This window comes from Carcharodon carcharias, chromosome 6, assembly GCF_017639515.1.
Source record: "Carcharodon carcharias isolate sCarCar2 chromosome 6, sCarCar2.pri, whole genome shotgun sequence".
Lineage (NCBI taxonomy): Eukaryota > Metazoa > Chordata > Chondrichthyes > Lamniformes > Lamnidae > Carcharodon > Carcharodon carcharias.
The window spans coordinates 73,755,670-73,779,556 of NC_054472.1; the positions used below are offsets into that span (position 1 = coordinate 73,755,670).

The 23,887-nt window shown below is 42.9% G+C and overlaps 1 protein-coding gene across 4 annotated transcripts in view; it reads right to left on the reverse strand.

The window, feature by feature from the left end:
- zc2hc1a (zinc finger, C2HC-type containing 1A) overlaps positions 1-10,835 on the reverse strand; it is a 102,016-nt gene extending 91,181 nt beyond the window's left edge. For 3 of the 4 annotated variants that reach the window (XM_041189795.1, XM_041189798.1, XM_041189797.1), the window contains exons 1-3: positions 10,758-10,835; positions 6,573-6,640; positions 3,958-4,074 (exon numbers count right to left, since the gene is read on the reverse strand). In XM_041189795.1, the coding sequence (XP_041045729.1) occupies positions 3,958-4,074; positions 6,573-6,640; positions 10,758-10,827 (255 nt within the window). In that variant the 5' untranslated portion in view covers positions 10,828-10,835. The remainder of the gene's footprint in view (positions 1-3,957; positions 4,075-6,572; positions 6,641-10,757) is intronic. The other variant, XM_041189796.1, reaches the window with a different exon arrangement.
- Positions 10,836-23,887: the final 13,052 nt, after the last annotated feature.

The window sequence follows — 23,887 nt, forward strand, 5'->3', positions numbered from 1 at the left end:
AAAGGTGAGAGTTGGTGAAGATAAAAAGTTCTAAAAATTGAGACACACACACACAAAAAAAATCACGTACACATAGCACAAAGCAACAAAGTCACTGCAGCTTGAGTGGCTCGAAAACTATAGCACTTTTTATGATCTGGGGTGAAATGCAAATGCTTGTAGACCACTTCAAATGGGTGGAATTATTGGACTTCAAGGTGGGTGGAAACAGCTTCCCTTTGTTTAACTTCTCTTACTGCCAGGATTGTGTCAGGATTGTAGAAAATCACTAAACTGACCTAAGCATTTAAACATTTCAGCATTCAATATAGTTAGTGCTTGTAATACAGGATGAAGTCCATACTAACAACAAAACATGACATTCCTGAAAAGAGAGGCACGTTGCCGAAGTTTTTCATCTGGCACTCATCAGGACCAACATGAGAATATCAAATTTCAAAAGTTTACAACAATTTATACTATAGGAGAAATAGGTTCTGCTTGGTTGGCAAGTTGATTCTAATTGGCCAAGGCATTGCCATGGAAAAAGCAACAGGAAACTATAAGCTCCCCAAGTTCTTGGGTAATTCAAAAATTGGGTAAGACTTGAACATATTCCTTTTGTTTACAAAGAACAAGTCCCTGTGCATGTATGTCGCTTCTCACAAACGTCAATAAGCCAGGTTTTGAGCTCGACTGAATTTCTTAATTTGGACATTAGTGTAGCTATTAGCACACTCAGAATTGCTCAGCAAATGCTGTCCTATCATGGAATCACATGTAACAGTAGACATTTGGGCAAACAAAAGGAATGTATTTAAGCCTTGTGCCTTTTAATGAATTACCCAGGAGCTTAGGGAGCCTATAGCTCCCTGTTGCTTTCTCCATGGCAATGCTTCAGCCAGAGTCGACTTGCCAACCAGTGGCCATGATCATTTGAAATTCGGCATTCTTGCAGTTGTCCTGAGTGCAAGATGAAAACATTTTGGCAAAATCCCTCTTTTTTCAGCAAAATTCAAGTGCTGTACCAGCAAGCAGAACATGGCCTGCTGGATTTTTAAAATTTATTCTTTCGCAGGATGTGGGCACCACTGGCTAGGCCAGCATTTATTGCCAATCCCTAATTGCCCTTGAGAAGGTGATGTGCTGCCTTCTTGGAACCGCTGCAGTCCATGTGGTTATGTATACCCACAGTGATGTTAGGAAAGGAGTTCCAGGATTTGGACCCAGTGACAATGAAGGCACAGCAATATAGTTTCAAGTCTGGATGGTGTGTGGCTTGGAGGGGAACTTGAAGGTGGTGGTGTTCCCATGCATCTGCTGCCCATATGCTTCAACGTGTTAAATGTAGAGGCTGCAGGTTTGGAAGGTACTGTCAAAGGAGCCTTGGTGAGTTGCTGTCGTGCATCTTGTAGATGGTACACGTTGCTGCCATTGTGCGTAGGTGATGGAGGGAGTGAATGTTTAAGGCAGTGAATGGCTTGTTTCGTTCTGGATGGTGTCAAACCTCTTGAGTGCTGTTGGAACCACACTCATCCAAGAGAGCGAAGAGTATTCTATCACGCTCCTGACTTGTGTCTTGTAGATGGAGGACAGGTTTTGGAAGAGTCAGGAGGTGAGTTACTTGCTGCAGAATTCCCAGCCACTGATCTGCTCTTATAGCCACAGTATTTATATGGCTTGTCCAGCTCAGTTTCGGGTCAATATAACCCACAGGATGTTGATAGTGGGGTGTTCAGTGATGGTAATGCCACTGAACGACAAGGGGAAATGGTTAGGTTTTATCTTGTTGGAGATGGTCATTGCTTTTAATAGTGTCACACGAATGTCACTTGCCACTTATCAGCCCAAGCCTGGATGTTCTCCACGTCTTGCTGCATATGGTCACGGACTGCTTCAGTATCTGAGGATTACATACATACGAAGCAAAGGACTACAGAAAGGAAAGATGGATGTTGAAAAAATGTTTCAAAGGGCAGTATTCCATAATCGTAAAGCAGGAATTCCACAAAAAGTAAGAAAGCTCTCTTCTCTTGAGCACCTTTCATGATGAGTAATTCAATATGCTTCATACAATAAATCAATCTTTTAAAGTGCAGTATGAACATATGAACCAAGAGAAGGGGTAGGCCATTCAGCCCCTCAAGCTTGCTCTGTCATTTAATAAAATTTGCCAATCTGATAGTAACTTCAAATCTACTTCCTGACTACCCCTGATAACCTATCACACCCCTGCTTACTAACAGTCTATCCAACTCTGTCTTAAAAATATTCAAAGTCTCTGCTTCCACCGCCTTTTCAGGAAGAATTCCAAAGACTCACGACCCTCAGAGAAAAAAACTTGGTCTCATCTCAGTTTTAAATGGGCGACCCCTTATTTTTAAACTGTAACCTCTAGTTCTAGATTCTCCCACAAGAGGAAGCATCCTCTCCACATCCACCCTGTCAAGAGCCCTCAGAATCTTATGTTTCCATCAAGTTGTCTCTTACTCTTCTAAACTCCAGCAGATACAAGTCTAGCCTATCCAACCTTTCCTCATAAGACAATCCGCCCATTCCAGGTATTAATCTGGTAAACTGCTTCTAATCCATTTACATCCTTCCTTAAATAAGGTGACCAATACTGAACACAGTACTCCAGATGTGACCTCACCAGTGTTCTGTATTACAAGCATAACCTGCTTACTTAGGTATTTCAATTCCCCTCACAATAAATGATAATATTAGAACCATAGAAAAGTTACAGCACAGAAGGAGGCCATTCTATTAGCTTTCCTAATTACTTCTTGAGCCTGCATACTAGCCTTTTGCAACTCATGCACTAAGACACCCAGATCCCTCTGCATCTCACAGCTCTGCAATCGCTAACCATTTACTTAACATGCTTCTCTTTTATTCTTCCTACCAAAATGGACAATTTCATATTTTCCCACATTATACTCTATTTGCCAAATATTTGCCCACTCACTTAACCTATCTGTATCCTCTGGTAGCCTCATGTCCTCTTCACAACTTACTTTCCTACCTATCTTTGTCATCAGCAAATTTGGCAACCATCCCATCCATCCCTTCATCCAAGTCATTTATAAAAATTATAAACAGTTGAGGTCCCAGCACACAACTTCTTACATCTTGCCAATCTGAAAAAAGACCCATTTATGCCTACTCTCTGCCTCCTACTAGTCAAATCTTCTATTCATGCCAATATGTTACCCTTATACAATGAGCTTTTATTTTCTGCAATAACCTTTGATGTGGCACTTTATCAAATGCCTTCTGGAAATCTAAGTACAAGAAGCAAACAAACATAATTATGCATAATTTAAGCCTGTCAAAAAATAACAAAAGCCAACATAGATAATATAGATGGAGTAAAAATCTGAGCTTGCTCATGGCATTCAACTTAAAATAAAGAGATACTACATGTATTACATATAACTCATGCATAAAGCAAATGACAAATCCTATTTTCTAGCTATGCAACCTTCAAAAATCTACGACAACTATTAAAGATCTACTCACTGATATTCCATAAAGGTGGGAAGTTAAAGTACATGCCACCCATTCCAAATGCTACGACACAACAGAGTTGGGAGTTATGAGCGACATGCTGGAGGCTCTGGGTAAACAGGAGTGCAGGATTGAGCTGGAGAGATGGGTGCACTTCCTAGAATGAACTCCAGTATCATCCCAATAAAAGACCTAAACAAAATCTCAAAATTAAATCCCATGGTGATTCATTTCTAGCCCCACACAGCATACACAGAGCCTTATTTTTGCAATTACTAAAAATAGTGAAATTTAAACAAATGTGTACAAAATCCAAAATAGGGAGAACCGCATGTGAGGGCAATTTTAAAAAGGAATGTTGCCGAAGATACAACCAAGACCGGCATATCTGACTCATCCACTTTAATGTACAATGAACATTTTGAAAATAAAGCCACCAAAAGTAATTGTAAAATTTTATTTACCTACCCTGGACTTCAGAGGTTTTATGGTGGGAATATCAGTTCCTTCAGCTCTCTGCCTACTGGAATCAAAGGTTTTTCTTCTCTTGTTTGTACTTTTTTGGCAGATGGGCTCATGCTTTAACTGCATAAAAAATTAAAAACAATCTCAAAGTTGTGTTGGAATGCAGAGCAGTATCTGACTTGAAATTACAGTTTGTCCACAAAACAAATCACATTTAATTGATTCAAACAATTCAAGTTCAGCAACTTCCTTGTTATTGGAAAATCTGATGGGTGGAGTCACTCAGAAAACAGGAAATCCCAAAAGTCTCCATCATCAGATTTCAATCTATCTGCAGCCAGGTTTCTGCATTTGCTGAATTACTCGCACTATTGCATTCATGCATAAAATCTTATCATTAGTACAGTTATCTTTTGGCTCAATGTGATGGATACAAACAAAATTTGAAATTGCTGAAAAAAGCATGCTGTTGAAGCTTTTCATCTTGCACTCTTCAGGAGACACATAGGAGTGCCAAATTTCAAAGTCAGCAACATTTATACTGCATGAGAAAGGGGTGCTCATTGGTTGGCAAGTTGATTCTGATTGGTCGAGGCATGGCCATGAAGAAAGCGCCAGGCAACTACTGTTCCTTACGCTTTTGCTCAAATCAAAGACGACGCAATGTGGCACTGCACCTTTTTTTCAAGTTAAACAAAAGCGTGGGGGAACCATAGTTTCCTGGTGCTTTCGCCATGGCAGCATCTCAACCAATCAGGGCCAGCACCCTTTTCTCAAGCAGGACAAATTGTTGCTCACTTTGAAATTTGGCATCCTTGCATCTGTCCTGGTAAGTGCAAGATTTTTTCCAGAAATACTCAAATTCTGTACTACCAAGTGACTACAAACAAAACTACTCCAATATAGCTCATGTTCTAGAGAGAAATAAGCAAAACTACAAATTCTGGGAATCCAAAATAACAGAAAATGGTGGAAATGCACAATAGACCAGTCAGGATCTCTAAACAGAAAACAGGCTTAAAAGAGATAGGCATCTAAATGTTAATATATACAACTTTTCTTTTGATAGACATGCTTCATATTTCGAGCAATTTCTGTTTTATTTCAGTCTCTGGATACACTGAATGCATTCACCAGCTCAAACTGAATCTAATTCATAATGAATGGTCAGAATATAGAACTTAAGTTCACTGGCAGGAATCTCTAAATCACCTATTGACAGATTTATTTTTAGTGAGTGAATGTATGTGTTGACGATGAAGACTGGTGGTGCTAATAATGGGGCTGGTTTCTTATTTTATCACAGGCTGTGAGCATCAAGCATGGACAGACATAGAACACAAGTTTTATTCTCAGTAATATGCATTAACCTCAACCTCAAAGTGCAGTGTGAATTTTTTTCAAGTACCTACACCAAACCTTCTTATGCCTTCTCAATGAAAATAGCAATCCAACATTAAAATGAACTGAACAAAGGATAGGTTTGAGATGTGGACCCATATGCACTGGGGTTAGACTGTCTCTAACCAAACTCATTTGTGCAGGTCAGCCTGCAGAATTAATTCCATTAGCATGGGCTGGAGTCAATCCAAACTGCTAGAGGTGATGGGTTAGCACTCTCACTGATCAGAACTGTCCAAGCAAACCTGCTGTCTCTTATTTATATGGGGCTTTGGAGAGTGAAACTTCTAGGAAATTCTAAAAATTTAAAATGCCTAGTTTTTAAAAAAATAATCAGATTCACCTGTACTATACTGGTAACATTTTACAGCTGAATAATGCCAGGCTGCTCGCACATTGCATTCTAGGCTTGGTACTCAAAAATTACTGATGTTAATTTATATCCTAAACTAGACTGAGAATTTAAAGAAAAAGGGTTTAATAGTATATGAAAATCATACACATCAAGATAGACAGTGGGCTGAAATAGCTAAATGAGGGACATGCAGTAGAACATGTAGTATTATTTAGTCAGTATTGCCTCCAAATTTATTTCAGCATGATACTAATTTTAATTGCAAGCTTATCCGAAGCCAGGGCCAGCTTGGTCTGCAAAACACCAGACATGTTGCTGCCAAAGTTGAGCTTTAAGCAGATCATTACAATTTATGTAAGCATATTACAGACAAACTGTCTCCGTACTTTTTTCTTTCACTGAATTCCCCAATAAACAAAAGACTTATATTGTGGTATTGGAGGCATTCCCTACTCAAAGATTCTGTTCAACACTGAAGGATAATGCAGTTATATAACTGAACACCATTTGATTGCATATACATTTCCACTCAAGTTTTTTGTATCAAGCAATTTCAAGTTTTGTTTAAATATAAAATTTTAACCTGTTGGAAATACTTTCCCCAAAGCAAGTTTAAATTATGCATCATGTAGTTCTGATCCAGTTCAAGATTTGTTTTATAATACTCCTGTGAAGCACTTTGGGATGTTTCATTATATTAAAGGTGCTAAACATTAAGTTGTTGTTGAATATCCCTACTATTAAATGATGACATCCATTTCTTAGTCCTGAATAAAACAATACAACTCAGTCATCTCTGGGTTTTATAACTGTGATGGGGATATGGAAAGAGGAGAATGTTTATCTGATACCATTCACTTACCCGTACAGCTGGCAAAAAAGTTCTTCCACAAATTCTACAAGGTGCCAGTTTACCTTCGGCTGCTCCACCTTCACGAACAGAATATCAACATAAAATACATTTAATGATTACTCATTTACAGTCAGTTGTACACTATTGAATCAGCCATTAACCCTCAATGAACTGAATAGCTGCTGTCCTCCAAAACACACATACATAGATGTCTATGATTTTCAAGATATCAATACCAACTTAAAAATTTGTGATTTTATTATATTTGAATCAAAAAGCTTGGTGAGCCATTAAGCAACATTTTACAAACAAATTTACAATTGAAGTGAACTTAATGAAGGAACCAGTGATTGCTGCCTATACTTCAACAATAAATCTGTTTGTGGTCAACGGCAGTACCATTATGCAGTATCCAATCTTCCTTCACTATGCTTTGAATATGATGCACAATGTTTCTAATTTAAAAAACATTATCTCTTACTTAGTATTTTTGAACTATTATTTTGACTCTCCCAGCTTGATGTGGGATTTTCCATGCAGTGCGTGCTGAACTGGACAAGCAATTCCCAATTCTCTTACCAGCCAATTTAGTAACATAGGTAAGCATGTATATATCTTACAACAGTACAGCACAAAGTCTTATGTGTGCTTTATAAGTGTTTAACATATCATATTTAGATTCCCAGTCTTTATATGGCATTTTAAAATTGCTGCTAAATCTTTGAAGCAATGATTCTTGCTACTTCCAGGATCACTGCATGATAAAAATTCTAAGTTTATTTTTCATATTTTATCTTAAGCCCTTGTATATGTCCCAATGTTTATTTTGCTTTCTGTAAAATGATTAAAAAAGAAAACTGTAATCCATGCTTTTTAATTCCCAGTAGCTGTCTGGACCAGTTCTTCAATGTGATTGGCTACTTAACCTGCTTGATAACATCACTGATGCTATACACCACAGATCCCTTTAAACGGCGCCAGATTGAAAACCACATCAGAATATTGGAAATCAATATTCTAAAGTCCACTATATCTTTGTGGCCAGCTTTATTAGAAGTCATTAGCGAAGGCTGCTGCTTTGATACTGACTGCAAATTCCGAGCCATTAAAATGCTGAAATGCTTTTCTTAAGAAAAGTGTTCCCAGATGGCAGTTTTGAGGAATATTCATTTGGGGATATTTTCTGACCATTCATACCAAACAGCCAGATAATTTCATGCTCTATGCTCCATTATCTTTTTTTTAACTCATTATACTGTAATCTAAAACAAAACACAGCCCTTCAAGATAACTCTAATCTTTCAACACAAGGTTTCTCCCCAAGATTTTTTGAAGTACACTGATTATAGTTAATACGTATTTCCCTCAATTTAACTTCTGCAGCTCAGTATTATACAATTAACTGGTCCACCAAGAAGATTGACCCTAATAGAGCAGTTGTGCTGCATATTTAGTATTGCTGAGGTTTAGTTATGGAGTAATACAAAATATACACCATGACAACCGACAAACCAACACCAGTTTGGGATTTCGATTTCAGTAGCTATAATTGTAGCAGAACTGTAGCATACCAGCCAGTACAAAGCCAAAACGTTAAATCTTTAAATCATCCAAAAAGTCAGCCAATGGCCTTTTAGAATTAAAAGTTAACAAGACAATCAGCCCTCTTAACATTAAGGTCTCACTAGTTCTCAAAGTAAGCTGGCTGATGCGCATTGGTTTCCTGAATTGAGTGTTGTGCAGGGAAGGCAGTATGGCAGCTACTTGCTAGCTCACATGGGTCAAAAAGAAATCAATTTGATAAACTGACTGGAGCATTCCAACTGTTAGATGATTGTAGATAAACAAAAAGAAAGTACACCTGCTTAAAAATAACATGAAATAACCCATCCAAGATGGAAAGGAGAGACAAATAGGGCTAAAGGCAAATTAAGTTAATATGTCTACAGACACAATGGCCTAAATTTTACTGAACTGATAGGAAAAGATAAAATGAAGGGTTAAACAATTGGAAACAGTGGTTTGCCTTCCAGCCACCACAATATTAATGGTGGTACCGAGGTTGACAAGTCTCTTGACGCAAAAGGAGGAAGGCTCATGAATATATGGAAATCAGGGTTCTATGATGCAATTCAGATGCAATGCAAGTTTTAGCTAGTGCAGTGCAGATTTCTCACACACTGACAAAGTCAATAGGGGACGCCTGGCAGGACCTTGCCCTGACTCATCAATATAATGAATGTAATGGGACCATGATGTGAATAAAGCCACAACATTCACAGACATCTTCATTGCACTGTCAGCAACCACTGCTGATCATGGTGTATTATTTGGGGAATCTTACAAAAAACAGAACAAGCTGATCACAGATGTATCAATGACTGCATCTGACTGGATCCACAGGCAGAGGCTCAAATTTTTTGGCCTGTCTAAACAGCATTGCTTCACATTGTCAAATCAGGTAGTTGAAATCCTCAACAAAAACAGAATTACCTGGAAAAACTCAGGAGGTCTGGCAGCATCGGCGGAGAACAAAAGAGTTGACGTTTCGAGTCCTCATGACCCTTCAACAGAACTAGGTGAATCCAAGGAAGGGGTAAAATATAAGCTGGTTTAAGAGGGGGGGGGGTGTGTGTGTGTGTGTGTGTGGGGAGGGGGGGGGGGCTGGTGGGTTGGGGGGTGGGGAGAGAAGTGGAGGGGGGTGGTGTGGTTGTAGGAACAAACAAGCAGTGATAGAAGCAGATCATCAAAAGATGTCACAGGCAAAAGAACACATAGGTGTTGAAGTTGGTGATATGTATCTAAACGAATTTGCTAATTAAGAATGGATGGTAGGACACTCAAGGTATAGCTCTAGTGGGGGTGGGGGGAGCAGAAAAGATTTAAAAATATTTAAAAATAATGGAAATAGGTGGGAAAAGAAAAATCTATATAATTTATTGGAACAAACAAAAGGAAGGGGGAAGAAACAGAAAGGGGGTGGGGATGGAGGAGGGAGTTCAGGACCTAAAGTTGTTGAATTCAATATTCAGTCCAGAAAGCTGTAAAGTGCCTAGTCGGAAGATGAGGTGTTGTTCCTCCAGTTTTCGTTGGGCTTCACTGGAACAATGCAGCAAGCCAAGGACAGACATGTGGGCAAGACAGCAGGGTGGAGTGTTAAAATGGCAAGCGACAGGGAGGTTTGGGTCATTCCTGCGGACATCCTCTACAGACTCCATTGAGAGTGGCTGCTGCTGGGCTGAGCAGCTATGCCATGCCAGTAAGTGTTCACTGCCCCCAAATTTTACGGCTTTGGACCTTCCCAATGGCAACTGATGATAACAGGCAAACAGATATAAAAAAAATTTAGTGCTCGCAACTCTGCACAAATGTAGCCATCATGGCATCTACCAGCCAACTAGCAGCTTTTTTAACTGCAAAGGCTTCCAATCTATCAACGTCGAACACATGCAAACACAAAAACAGGCTCATAATATGACATGTTTTTATTTTCTCAGATTTGGACAATCAACATATATGTATATAAAATATACACACATACATACACACAAAATCTGAGCAACAGTATTACTTCTCACAATAATATTACATTCATCATTGGCGTAATAACTACACATGGGAAGGCTTTTAAATCAATGGCAACGTAGTTCAGATAACTAAACCTATTTAGTAGAACTTGACTCAGGTGATAATATTACACACGCTTAAGCCTTAGTTACTTGCCCAATTTATAGTGTTTTTTTTATGAACCGAATACCAAATCAAATGGCCCATGTCAGTCTCATCAAATGAATCGGTGCATAAAGAAAGGGCGGAGAGGAGTGGCTGGAGAGAGGGAGGACATCATTGCAGATAAGAGCTGCAGGTGCTTCTTGCAAAAATGGAATTCACGCTTGTGGGGATAACATTTTTCAATTAGAGAAAAATAAATTCCAGCAGAAATCGGAATATCGACAACGAACACAGTTGTGAGAGAATCATCGTCAAACAGCAAAGAGACAGATGATGAGCCTACACTCCTGGCCTTTGCGTCCCGACGGCTGGGAGGTGCGGATCCTGGCCGCCCCTCACCCTCTGTCTTCATGGGGACATTGAGGGAGGGGAAGCACAAAAGCTCCAGACAGACGCTGCAGACGGCCCCGAGAGCTCACAGCCCCGGCGGTTCCCGCCCACCCTCGCTCGCTCCTCACTCACCTCCATTCACCGGCACCGCCTCCATCTTCGTCTCATTAGCAACAAAAACTGCGTCTGCACACAAAAACATCGAGCCATCCGATTGGCTGACGGCTCAACCCCGCCCCGTGCTCACATCGAGCGAGCATGCGCACAGTGGTCTTTTAATTTCCTTTGATTTCTTAAGATCTTTGTCTCCGGTGTATTTTTTACGGATAAATTCGTTGTTTATTTGTTAAATAATTATTATATATTCTTAATGTATTTGTTATATAATTATTATATGTGCTTGTTATATATTTGTAATATAATTATATATTTGTTTTACACATTTGTAATATAATTGTAGTAAATTTGTTCATCTGTTATATAATTATATATTTGTTATTACATTTGTAATATAATTATATATTTGTTATATTATTACATTTGTAATATAATTATAATTGTAATATATTTGTTCTTTTGATATAAAATTATATATTGTTATATAATTATACATTTGTTACATAACTATTATATATATGTTGTATATTCGTTGGGTTTAACCTGTTGCAGTTCAAGTAAAGCTGCCATTGATTGGTCGCCATGCCCCTCGAACGCACCATTATCCTCTGATTCTGCCTCCTCCACCACCCCCCACTCCCCCAGGCCTTAATCCAGGAAAGCAGCTGCATGGGTCATTAATTTCTTAGAGATTATGGAGGGATTTGGCAAAATTGATCAAAGGAAATTATTAACCTTGGTGAAGGGTTCAAACATCAGGCAACACAAGTTAAAAAATAGGAATAAAAACAGAAAATGCTGGAAATACTCAACAGCCCAGGCAGCATCTGTGGAGAAAGAAACAGAGTTAACGGGTCATGGATGCTGAGGTGGCACAGTGGCCAACTGTCCTGTATTTTAAGCGATTGTCCCTAATTTTGACTGTTTGCCCTGTGTCCCTTAAGAAATATCTTTTGTCTCTAATTTCTAGGACAGCCTGTGGGAGACAGACCCTGAGAGTTTCCAGGGTAAGTTTAAGTGATTTGAATAGGACTGCAAGTGAGTGAGTAGGCCAGCAGAGATATGATAATATTGTGATTCCACAGATAAGTTGTATGTTTTGGTTGATTTTAAACACCAGCTGCATCCCCAGCGCCCCTCCCGCCCTGCAAAATCCACCAACGTCTACTCACTATTATGGTCTCAAGACCACCCTGCTCTCATGGTCACCAGCAAACCCGCTCTCCCCCCCCAACCCTGTGCCTGACGGTCACCAGCCCCCACCCCTCCCCCAGTCCTATAGTTGAAGTGTCCCTTACTTTATTTCACCCTTGGACGTAGACATGATGGCAATTTTGCATAAGAGGGCAGCGTGCCGGTTGCTAGCATGTCACGGCCTCCACCCAGTTTACCTGGAGGCTTCTCAGGGATGATGGCCACTGCATGGAAATGAATAGTCAATCAGGGTGATTAAGCAGGCAGTTGAGAAATGTTTGGCACAAAGTTCAATTTTGTCCAAGGCACACGGTCCCCATGCTGAGTTAGCATCTCATCCAAATAGATGAGGCGGCTGCAGAGTGGGATGCCATTGACTAAAGTGGTAGCCATTCAAACCATTGTATAAAAAGGGATAAAAAGGGAATCAACAAACAGGAACTCATTCGTTGCCACTGACTTTCCATAGTGGAAGCAGAACTTTCATGTGGAAGTACTGAAAGACAGGTGAGTTTTGGAGCAGGGCTCATTCTGGGTCACTGTAAGGTGCCCAGGAAAATTTGACAGCTTTGGTCCTAGTAATTGAGGCTGTCTCTGAACTTGGAGCCGCCTACTCAAGTAGGCTGGAACAGTGGGGAGGAACAGCAGCCCCAACAAGAAAAACAGTCCCATAGTGCACAGGACTACAGAGCTACTGAGTGAGGGACAGGGGATACATGAAGGCACTATGTGTTGCATAGGGTGTACTGGCAAAGGTACAGATTTCTTAACCTGTCTGAGCAGCAATGCCACCAATAGTTGTACCTATCAACAGAGGTAGTGGTAGATATGTATGCCCTCCTGAAGGAATCAGTGGATACCTCCACCCATGAAGGATAAATTTGTATTGAATTTCCTAGCATCTGGTTTACGTCAGAGCTTAGCTGTGGACCTGTGTAGGATATTGCTGGCAACCGCCACAGCGTCATCACTCAGGTGATGGATGTCCTGAGGACATGAACTTTATCACATTCACCACATGACCAGTCAGGCACAGAAAGCCATGGGGTTTGCCCCAGTGACAGGATTCCCTCAGGTTCAGGGCGTGACTAACTGGACCCATGTGGCCTTCAGTGCTGCAGCCTGATGTTTTTATCACAGGATGGGATTCTACTCATTCAATGGGCAGAATTTTCCTGTTGTGTGGGGGCGTGTCCCGACATCATCACACGCCATCACGATATCTCGTTGGGCAGGCGCACGATGATGTTCGACGTATGCCCGCCATTAATTAACAGGCCAATTAAGGCCCTTGAGTGTTCAATCGGTGCCCATGCAATCTTTGGCTTGGCGCATGGGCACAATGGACAAGTGGGCAGGACACATTTGCATTAACCTCATCCATGGGTGGGATAAGAGGGCTCACTGGGGTCGCGAGTGTGCACAATCATTTATTTTTGAAAGTTTTTGAAACTTGCCTGTGTGATCCGCAGTACTTCAAAATGCATACCAGCTACTTTTTTCTGGACTCACAACCTTCAGGTCAGCACTCTGCAGTGAGTAATCTTTTCTGGGCCTGCAGGTTTCAGGAAGCCTTCCCTTAACGTGGGAATGGGAGCTGAACTCACTGGAGGCAGCTCCTATGAGGAGGAAGGGAGGGCTAAAAGGGGGCGGAGGCCAGGAGTGCACATTCAGCCTCCAGGGAAGCCACCTTTGGCAGCACAGGCACAGGCACAAGGGGTGCAGGGCCAAGAGGTAGACCAAGGTGGAAGAGGCCACAGAAGACACCACTATTCTGCTGCCAGGGTGTACAGGCATCGAAGCAGCTACCTCAATATGTCTAAGGTGCAGTGCCGAAGGAGGCTCCGTCTCTCAAGGGAAACAGTCAACTATACCTGGCAGATGATTGGGCCTGAGATCTCCACGAACACCCCATGGACACCCCATGCTAATGGCTCTAAAGGTCACAGATGCCCTCAACTTCTATGCCTCTGGCTCTTTCTAGGGCTCGGTGGGTGATCTTTGCGGTGTCTCCCATCAGCTGTCCACACTTGTGTCAAGCAGGTTACCGACGCTCTGTTCAGGCGTGCATTGAGCTGCATCCACTTCCGTTGGGACCAGTCAAGCCAGACACAGTGAGCCAGAAGCTTCGTGGCCATTGCTGGCTTCCCCCGTGTCCAGGATGCAATAGACTGTACACATGTGGCCATCAAGGTGCCAGCAGGTGAACCCGGTGCCTTCGTCACCAGGAAGGGCTTCCACTCCATGAACGTGCAGATAGTGTGTGACCACAGGATGCAAATTCTACAAGTCTGTGCAAGGTACCCAGGCAGCTCCCACAATGCCTACATCCTCAGACACTCCCAGGTGCCAGGGCTCTTCAGTGCTCCAGCCCAGCTGGATGATGGCTGCTGGGTGGCAAGGGCTATCCCCTCAGAAGCTGGTTCATGAGGACTCTCCGCCATCCAAGAACAGAAGCTGAGCAGCGCTACAATAGGAGCCACGTCTCCATAAGGGCTGTGGTGGAGAGAGCCATCGGTTTTCTCAAGATGCGCTTCCGATGCCTGGACTGCTCAGGCAGTGCACTCCAGTACTCCCCAGATCGTGTGTCACTGATAGCGGTTGCATGCTGAGCTCTCCACAATCTTGCACTGGAAAGGGGGGACGCTGTGGATGATAAAGACGTCGACGCAGTGGCTATGGCTGCACACGACGAGTCCAGCAGTGTGTTTGAGGATGAACAAGCACAGGGAAATGCTGAGGGGGTAGATGCTGACTAGGGCATTGTCCAGGGAGGCAGGGACACCGGGGAGGCTTTAATCCAATGAACCTTCAGCTAGCACACCGCAGATGGACCACCAGGACAAGCCTGGGCTGTGGGCTCCATACTCGACACCTAAGTGCAAAATCTGTCAGGGCCTTATTAATAAAGCTGAATGTCCAACAAAGCCCTCATTATAGTTTTGGAAACCATACACATGCAGAAAAAAAGGGGTACCCTCAGCCACGGTGACATATCTGAATTTAATGTGTCGAGCAAGGCAACTTATTCCAAAAAAAAAGACAATAGTGTTACAAATCAAATAAAGTCATAAGGGCCTCATCTCGGGACAACACAAAAGCACCAGTGAAAAACCCATGGTGTGCCTAAGGTGCCTTAAGCTTTCGTTTATGGGTGCTACATCTTGGTGCTGCCCCATCGCTCGGAGTGGCATCTGAGCCAAACTGCTCATTCTGCTGTCCTGTTGGCCTCGATGACCTTGGCAGTTGCCCTCTGGCCTGTGGAGCCTATGCTGGCCTCGCCTGGAGGGAGCTGCTAGTTCCACAGCTGGCATCTCCCCAGTCATTGCAGCCTCACTGGATGCAACGGTCACTGGGGGAGGGCCGGAGGAGCTGCTGCCCTCATCTGGAGTGCCCTGAGAGGAGCCCGCAGAGACAACAGGCAGCTGCTGCATCGACGTGAGGTCGCTTCAGTCCTCCTGCTCACCATGGATGGATGGGCACCGAGCTGGGAAACTTGATGCCCACACCATCTCCCACACTGGCACTGACCATCTGAGGTCAATGCCGATGTGAGGGCTTGTTGGCAAAGCGCATCCCCAGGAAGCCCTGACAGGTCTCCTGGAATAGGCAGTCGCCGTTTTCTCCATGGAGGACGCCTGGCGCTCAGATCTGTGGCTCATTGCTTCGGCGATCGTACTTATACCCTCCACCACCACAGAGACCAAGCAAAACATAGCCTCATGTATCTCCCCCGATGCTCCCTGCTGCGTTGTGGACGACTTCAGAGGCACATCATCAGGCACCAACTGAGCATGTGCCTGGTCACCTGCAGTCCTCCAACTGCTGGCGCCATGGGCACTCTCTGTCTCTGCCAGCTCCTCCAGCGACTGTGAAGTGCCCTCACCGCTGTTCTCCAGGACACTAGCCGATGTTCTAATTCCCACCGAGGTGCTAGTATCTGCGTTGGTGCCTGCCACGTAGAAATGGTGTGGTGCTGCTGTGACTTCAGGTCCCTCAGGTGTGAGAGGGGGCCTCTGCTGCTCCTCCTCCCGGCCCTGCTCCGATGATGCTGAAAGGAAGAACAAGGACAGTGGATCACTTAGCGTGGAGACAATGACAAAGTCCATCCTTGTCCCCTGGATCATAATGTACTCATCTTTCCATACCCAATGGTCATCAGTTTGCAAAATTAAATCATTTAACAGTTAACACTGCTATGGCTGTTGGTAGGACAACTCTGACCTCACTGTTAGGCATAAATACCTGGCCATGGCACCCCAGCCTCACCAACACCAGTAGACCTGGGTGCATGGCGCCTCTCCAGATCCAGGGCCTGTTGCTCAAAATGGCTTAGAATGGCAATCTGCATCTGGCCACCGCCAGTCTTCACACACTCTGCCCTGTTATGAACATTCTTCACTTGAAAATGAAAGAAGAGCATTGATTAGTGCAAATTGCACATGGACTCTGTTCACGCACGGCCCACCCCAACCAGAGTGGGACATATCAGGCCTCCAGTGCCTCCTCACTCTGCTCCTGCCAAGCACTCACACAAAGTTGCTAGGCCTGTTCCCCCCCACCACTCCACCCCCCCCCCCTCCCCCACCCCCGCCCCAAGGACACCATGCTGTCTGCACCACACGGTTTTTTCCTCCCATAGCAAGGAGGTGAAAGTACGTTGGAGCGCAGAGGGCAGCAGATGGTTCGTTGCCATGCCACCTTGAAGCTCCCTTCCCAGCATCTTATCACCCTGCCTAGGACATGTCCTGCAGTTCATACACAGCGCCTTGGTGCAGCTCCTGCAGGTTGCCCCGAGTCCAGTCACGTGTAACACATGCTGCAGGGGCAAAACACATCTCCTCATCACCCTCTCAGTCTGACCTCAGCATGGGAAGTATCTGATTGCCCACGCAGCAAAGGACAAATGCTGCCAATGATTTAATGAGGTCATGACACTCAGACTTGGGGGGGGTAGCGGGCAGCATGAGGGTAAGCTGACCTGCTGGGATAAATGCCCAATGCCAACATGGTACTCACCCTGCCAGAGCGCAACAAATCATTGAAGCGCTTGTGACACTGGATCCAGGTGCGCCACACCATGTCACGAGAGCTCACCACCTCCGGCACCTCCTCCCAGGCACGCTTCGTCATGTGGGGGGGGCCCCCTCCTCCCATCCTGGGGAACCAGCACCTCCTGCTGTGCTGCCACCTCCTTGAGAAGGGCAGCAAGGTATTCATCGGAAAAATGAGGGGCACACTAACCCTCCGGCCTGGCCTGTCCCGCTGGCCTACCCTCCGGATTGGCCTGCTTTCCAAAAGCCCTCTGCTGTGGCCTTGCACTTGTCATTGTGAGCATCCTAGAAAAGGCTGCCAGGCCTTCAATTAAACAGGCTGCTGGGTCGCCATTGGACCAGGCGGTCTGTGCACGCCCACCGCTGCCCGCCCACTCCCGCTATTCGCAGGAGTCGAGAAATACACTGGGCAGGCCTTAATTGGTCCGCCCGCGTAAAATGGCAGCGCAGACCCGATCGCGGGCAGCTATCGGGTCCGCAGCCACCTGCGCCTGCTCCTGCTCCGCCCTCCTGCCAACCGGAAAATTCAGGCCTATGTGCAGCTCATGTGTGACCATCACAAGTGTTCTTGCTGGTGCACTAGGTTTCCTGGCAGCTATCATATTCATTCATCATCAGGCAGTTGCAGCTTCTGCAGATGTCCATGTCACCAGACAGCCTCCACGGATAGCTCCTGGTTGACAAGGGATATCCTTTGAAGAGATTGAAAGAATGAAGATATACAGTGAGTTTCCCACGGGTCACTCTTAGTACCACTGCTTTTCTTGATATAAATGACCTAGGCTTGAATGTACAGGGCACAATTTCAAAATATGCAGATGGCACAAAACTTTGAATTACTGTGAACCGTGAGGACGATAGTGATGGACTTCGAGAGATCATAGACAGGCTGGTGGAATGGCAGATTAATTTTAATGCAGAGAAATGTGATGTGATACATTTTAGAGGGAAGAACGAGGAGAGGCAATATTAAATAAAGGGTGTAATTTTTAAAAAAAAAATTTTATTCACAGGATGTGGGCTTCACTGGCTGGGCCAGCATTTATTGCCCATCCCTAGTTGCCCTTGAGAAGGTGGTGCTGAGCTGCCCTTTTGAACCGCTCCAGTCCATGTGGTGTAGGTACACCCACGGTGATGTTAGGAAAGGAGTGCCAGGATTTTGACCCAGCAACAGTGAAGGAACAGCAATATATTTCCAAGACAGGATAGTGAGTGACTTGGAGGGGAACTTCCAGGTGGTGGTGTTCCCATCTATCTGCTGCCTTTGTCCTTCTAGATGGTAATGGTCGTGAGTGTGAAAGCTGCTGTATCTTGTAGATGGTACACACTGCTGCTGCTGTGCATTGGTGGTGGAGAGAGCAAATGATTGTGGATTTGGTGCCAATCAAGCAGGCTGCTTTGACCTGAATGGTGTCCAGCTTCTTGAGTTTGTGGAAGCTGCACTCATCCAGGTAAGTGGAGAGTATTCCATCACACTCCTGACTTGTGCATTGTAGATGGTGGAAAGGCTTTGGAGAGTCAGGAGATGAGTTACTTGTCACAGGATTCCTAGCCTCTGGCCTGCTTTTGTAGCCACAGTATTTATATGCCTAGCCCAGTTCAGTTTCTCGTCAGTGGTAACCCCAGGATGTTGATAGTGGAGGATTCATGATGGTAATGCCAATGAATGTCAAGGGGCGACGGTTAGATTCTCTCTTGTTGGAGATGGTCATTGCCTGGCACTTGTGTGAAGCGAATCATCTGTTCGAAATCTATTCCATTTAGCAAGGTGGTAGTGCCACACAACACGATGGAGGGTATTCTCAATGTGAAGGTGGGACTTCGTCTCCACAACAAATGTGCGGTAGTCATTCCTACCAATTCTGTCATGGACAGATGCATATGTGGCAGGCAGGTAGGTGAGGATGAGGTCAAGTTCCCTCACCACCTGCCGCAGACCCAATCTAGCAGCTATGTCCTTTCTGACTCGGCCAGCTCGATCAGCAATGGTGCTATTGAGCCATTTTTGGTGATGGACATTGAAGTCCCCCACCCAGAGTTCATTCTGCAACCTTGCTACCCTCAGTGCTTCCTTCAAGTAGTGCTTAACATGGAGGAGCACTGATTCATCAGCTGATGGCGGGCGGTATTTGGTAATCAGCAGGGGGTTTCCTTGCCCATATTTGACCTGATGCCATGAAACTTCATGGGGTCCAGTTGTCAATGCTGAGGACTCCCAGGGCAATTCTCAACTGTATACCACTGTGTCACCACTTCTGCTGGATCTGTCCTGCCGGTGGGACAGAGCCTACTCTGGGATGCTGATGGTGGTGTCCGGGACACAGCCAATGGTAAATGCTGAGTTGTTCAAATCCCAAAGGGAAACTTGAAGCAACTGCCACACTTGTTTTGCAGATTGTATAAATTTTGAGATGCGTGCCTTGAATTCAGTAGTAATAAGACCACCAAATCTTACAGGTTTTAAAAAACTAGATTAAACATTTTTTAATAAGGGAACTGATTTTTAAACACCTACATAGATCTACAAATTACTACTATGCTAACTTCTAAATGCCCTACTTAATGTGACTCCCTGTTACACTTTCGTTAAGGCAACAGTAAGACACATAGAATTTAAAGACCCAGGCAAAGAAACATGATACTCTGAACAAGTCGAATTCAAAGTGAGTTTTCTTAACTTTACTTCTTTGAAAACAGCAGCTTGAGATATAGATGCTGAAGGCTTTTGATACTTCTAAGGTCTTAAAATGCCTACCCTTACACACAGCCTTTGCTCCTTTATACATATTTTCCCCCTTGAATGTAATTTCCCATTGTTTCACTATGGCCAGGATTTCCATTTGACGAGTGGGCTTGGCGGGATTGGGCAAGGACGATTGCAGAGCCGACTGCCACCTGCAATTGGCTCTGCACCGCGATTTCACGTGGGCGGGCCAATTAATTCCTGCCCTGCGTGGATCGTGAGCGGTAGCACTGATGCTACCTGTGCAGACAGTGGGTGAGGATGGAGAGTCGGGTCCAGTGCTCTTTCAGGCACGCACGTGAAAGAGCACTTCAATCGCCCTGAAGCATGGAGCTCTTAAAAAAAAATATAAGGACATTAAAAATTTAATGAAGCATCTCTCCTCATGCAACTGTGTCACATGAGATGGGACACATTTTTATTTTCAAAATAAAGTTTTTATTTCATCAGTATTATCTTTAGGAAATGTCATCCCGCTTGTGGATGAGGTTTCCTAAAAAATGTAAAGGCAGCTAGGCCTTTTCGCCTGCCCGCCAACCATAAGGTTGGATGGGCAGCTTAAAATTCAACTTAATTGCCTACTTAATGGCCTTTATAGGCCTTTCAATTATCAGTGGGTACGCAGCTGACTCAGACGCATGCCCACCGAACGAAGTATCGCACGAGTTTGCGATGACGTCAGGATGCACACCTGTCATCGTGCTTCATTTTACATACCGGCGTGTCATGCACATGCCTGCAGACCAAATGTAAAATTCTGCCCTTTGTCTTTGGACCTTATCTTCCAGATAATGAAGCCCTCTCATAACACTAGGTCTTACCAGTAATCTTTGGCAAAAATAAACACACTGTTTCTAAACTTCACCTGGCTAGGTGACACATTTCACCCCTCCTTTGAAAACAATCTAGTCTGGTTTATTTAAAAATGCAAATGTCTTTTTAACTTACATTCTAAACTTGCCCCATGTTTACCAAGTTTACATCAAAGCCTTCAGACCAGCTGCCTTTAATCCAATTAAGTCTTACACACTCACACACACATAGACACATCCCACTATTACTCTATTTTACAATAAATTCCAATAACATTATGAGAATTATTATATCTTCCTGACATCCCTCCCTTTATTAAAAAATATAGCATCATAATTTAAAACAATGGCTTCATTTTTATTAACCCATCTTATACTGTCTCCTAAACATATCTATATACTTAAACTATATATTATCAGATACATGCATTAACATAATATATATACAAGTTATTTGCATCAACAGAAATCGTTCCTGTTCAGAGTCCAGGTTTTTAAATGTCCAATTTTCCCTTTAAGTTTCAAACTCTTGATAAAGCATCTGCAGTCAAATTTTCTTGTCCAACAACATGTATAATCTGTAGGTTAAATAGTGGCAGTAATAAACTCGTTCTGAATAACCGCGCACTTCTGTCTCGAAATTTGTCCAGAAACATTAAAGGATCGTGATCTGTATAAACAATTGTTTCTGATTAAATGTTTGCTACATAAATTTTGAAATGCTGCAACGCTAACATCAAATCCAAAGTTTCCTTTTCAATTGTTGAATATCTTCTCTGTTATACATTCAACTTCCATGAAAATTACCCTATCAGCTTTTCAATTTCAGTGTCATCTTCTTGTAACAGTATGGCCCCAATGCCTATATCACTGGCATCAACAGCCAACTTAAATTGCTTAACATAATTGGGCATTGCCAAAACTGGTGTCATAGTTAATACAGTTTTCAAACTATCAAATGCCTTCTGACACTTCTGCGTCTATTGAAACTTCTGGTTCTTTTTTAATAGTTCAGTCAGTGGAGCAACCGCGCTGTTAATATTTGGTACAAATACAAACCCACTCATGCTCAGAAATCTCAAAACTTCTCATTTTATTGTAGGCAAGGGGAAATACACAATAGCCTTGACTTTCACATCTCTCGGAGCCACCTTACCATGTCCAATGGTATGGCCTAGATACGTAACTTGTGCTTTTGCAAATTCACGTTTAATCAAGTTCATCACCAAATTAGCTTCTTGTAATCGAGTAAATAATTCTTCCACATCTTGTAAATGCTCCTCCCACATATGACTGAAAACTATCAATATAAACAGCACAATTGCTCAGACCTGCAATTACATTGTTCGTCAGTCTTTGAAACGTTGCAGGTGCATCCTTCATACCAAATGGCATGACTTAAAGCTGATATAGTCCATCTGGCATCACAAAAGCCGATATCTCCTTTGCTATCTCCAAAACGGTACTTGCCAATATCCTTTTAGCAAGTCAATCTTTGTGATAAATTTCGATTCTCCCACTTTCTCAATGCAATCTTCAAACCATGGTATAGGATATGAATCCGCTTTTGTCACCACATTCATCTTTCTATCGTCCACACTCAGTCTTTGTGTTCCATCTGGTTTTGGAGCAGCACAATAGGCGAACTCCAGTTACTGCAACTAGACTCAATGATATCATTTTGAATTACGAAGTCAATTTCTTTCTGTATTTGTGGTAACCTTGCTGGATCTAATCTATAAGGATGTTGCCTTAGCAAAGAAACTTCTACACCTAGATCATGTATAGCTAAATTTGCCTTTCCCCACTTATATCCACAAATATCTTTTCCAAATCACTTTGACACTTGTCTGGAAGACAATCTAAAATCACATTTAAATTTTCAAGTAGTCCCTCATTATTCAATTTGATGAGGGGAAAATCAATTTCAGAATCCTGCATTTCTACTTCTTTCTCATTATCTACTACTACTAACACCTCCTTTTGGTCCTCTTCCCTGTGAAAGTACTTTTTAAGCATATTTACATGACACACCCTCTGTTTCTTTCTTCTAGCTGGAGTATTTATTAAATAATTCACTTCACTCAGTTTCTTTTGAATCCTGTAAGGCCCACTAAACCTTGCCTTTAATGAGTCACCCAGTACTGGTAACAGAACTAGCACTTTCCGGCAACAAAATTCCAAACTGTAGTTTTCCTATCTGCTTTTACTTTTATCATTTGCTGTGATACCTTTAAATGTTCCCTTATCAATTCACATGCTCTTGTACAATCCCTCTCTGAAGTTTGATATGTAATCCAGGAGAGTAGTTCCTGAATTTTGACCCATCAACTTCTCATGAATCAATTTCAGTGGTCCCTTTACCTCATGACCATAGACTAGTTCAAAAATACTAAAACCAGTTGATGCATTAAAAGTGTCCCTAATAGCAAATAACAAGAATGGAAATCCTCTACCCCAATCCTGTTGATAATACTGACTGTATGCTTTCATCATAGTTTTTAGAGTTTAATGCCATATTTTCAAAGCTCCTTGTGAGTCAGGGTGATAAGCTGTTGACTTAAATTGTTTTATCCCCAAACTGTTCATTACTTCCTTAAACAGCTGTGACATAAAATTTGGACCATGATATGATTGCATTTCCTTAGATAAACCATATCTTGTAAAAAAAATGTGGTTAACTCTTCCACAATTCTCTTTGTTGCAATGTTTCTCAAAGGTATTGCTTCAGGAAATCTGGTAGACACATCCATTATTGCTAGTAAGTACTGATTTCCACTTTAGTCTCGGGGGGGTGGGAGTGGGGGGGCAGTGGTGGTGGGTGGGTCCTACACAATCAGTCATGACCCTAGTGAAAGGTTCTTCAAATGCTGGAATTTAACACTTGGGAAGAAGAAGTAGAACACCTAAGTGCACTATTTGATGGACCACAAAAAGATGGTTTGGTGATAATGCTGGCAAAAAGTGAGTTTGCCAAGACCAAAGTCACCTATTTGGGACCTGTTGTGGGACAAGCTTGAGTGTTGCCCAAATAAACTAAAGTTAAAACAATTATTGACTTTCCTGCCTCTAAAACAAAACAGGAAATAATTTAGTTCTTCAGAATATGTGGATTCAACAGTAAGTTTGCCCCAAATTTCAGCACAGGTGGTCACTCCATTAATGAACTTATTGAAGAAAAATATAAAAATTTGACAGACCCTAAATGTAAAGGGAAACTGAGAAAGGAAACTGGCCCTCCCAGTTTCTAAGTAAACAAAAACTGAAACTGCAGTTGAAAACCAAAACTTAAAGGGAGACCGAACCTTGTTGAAAGCATATAGGACACCGATCAATCCAAGC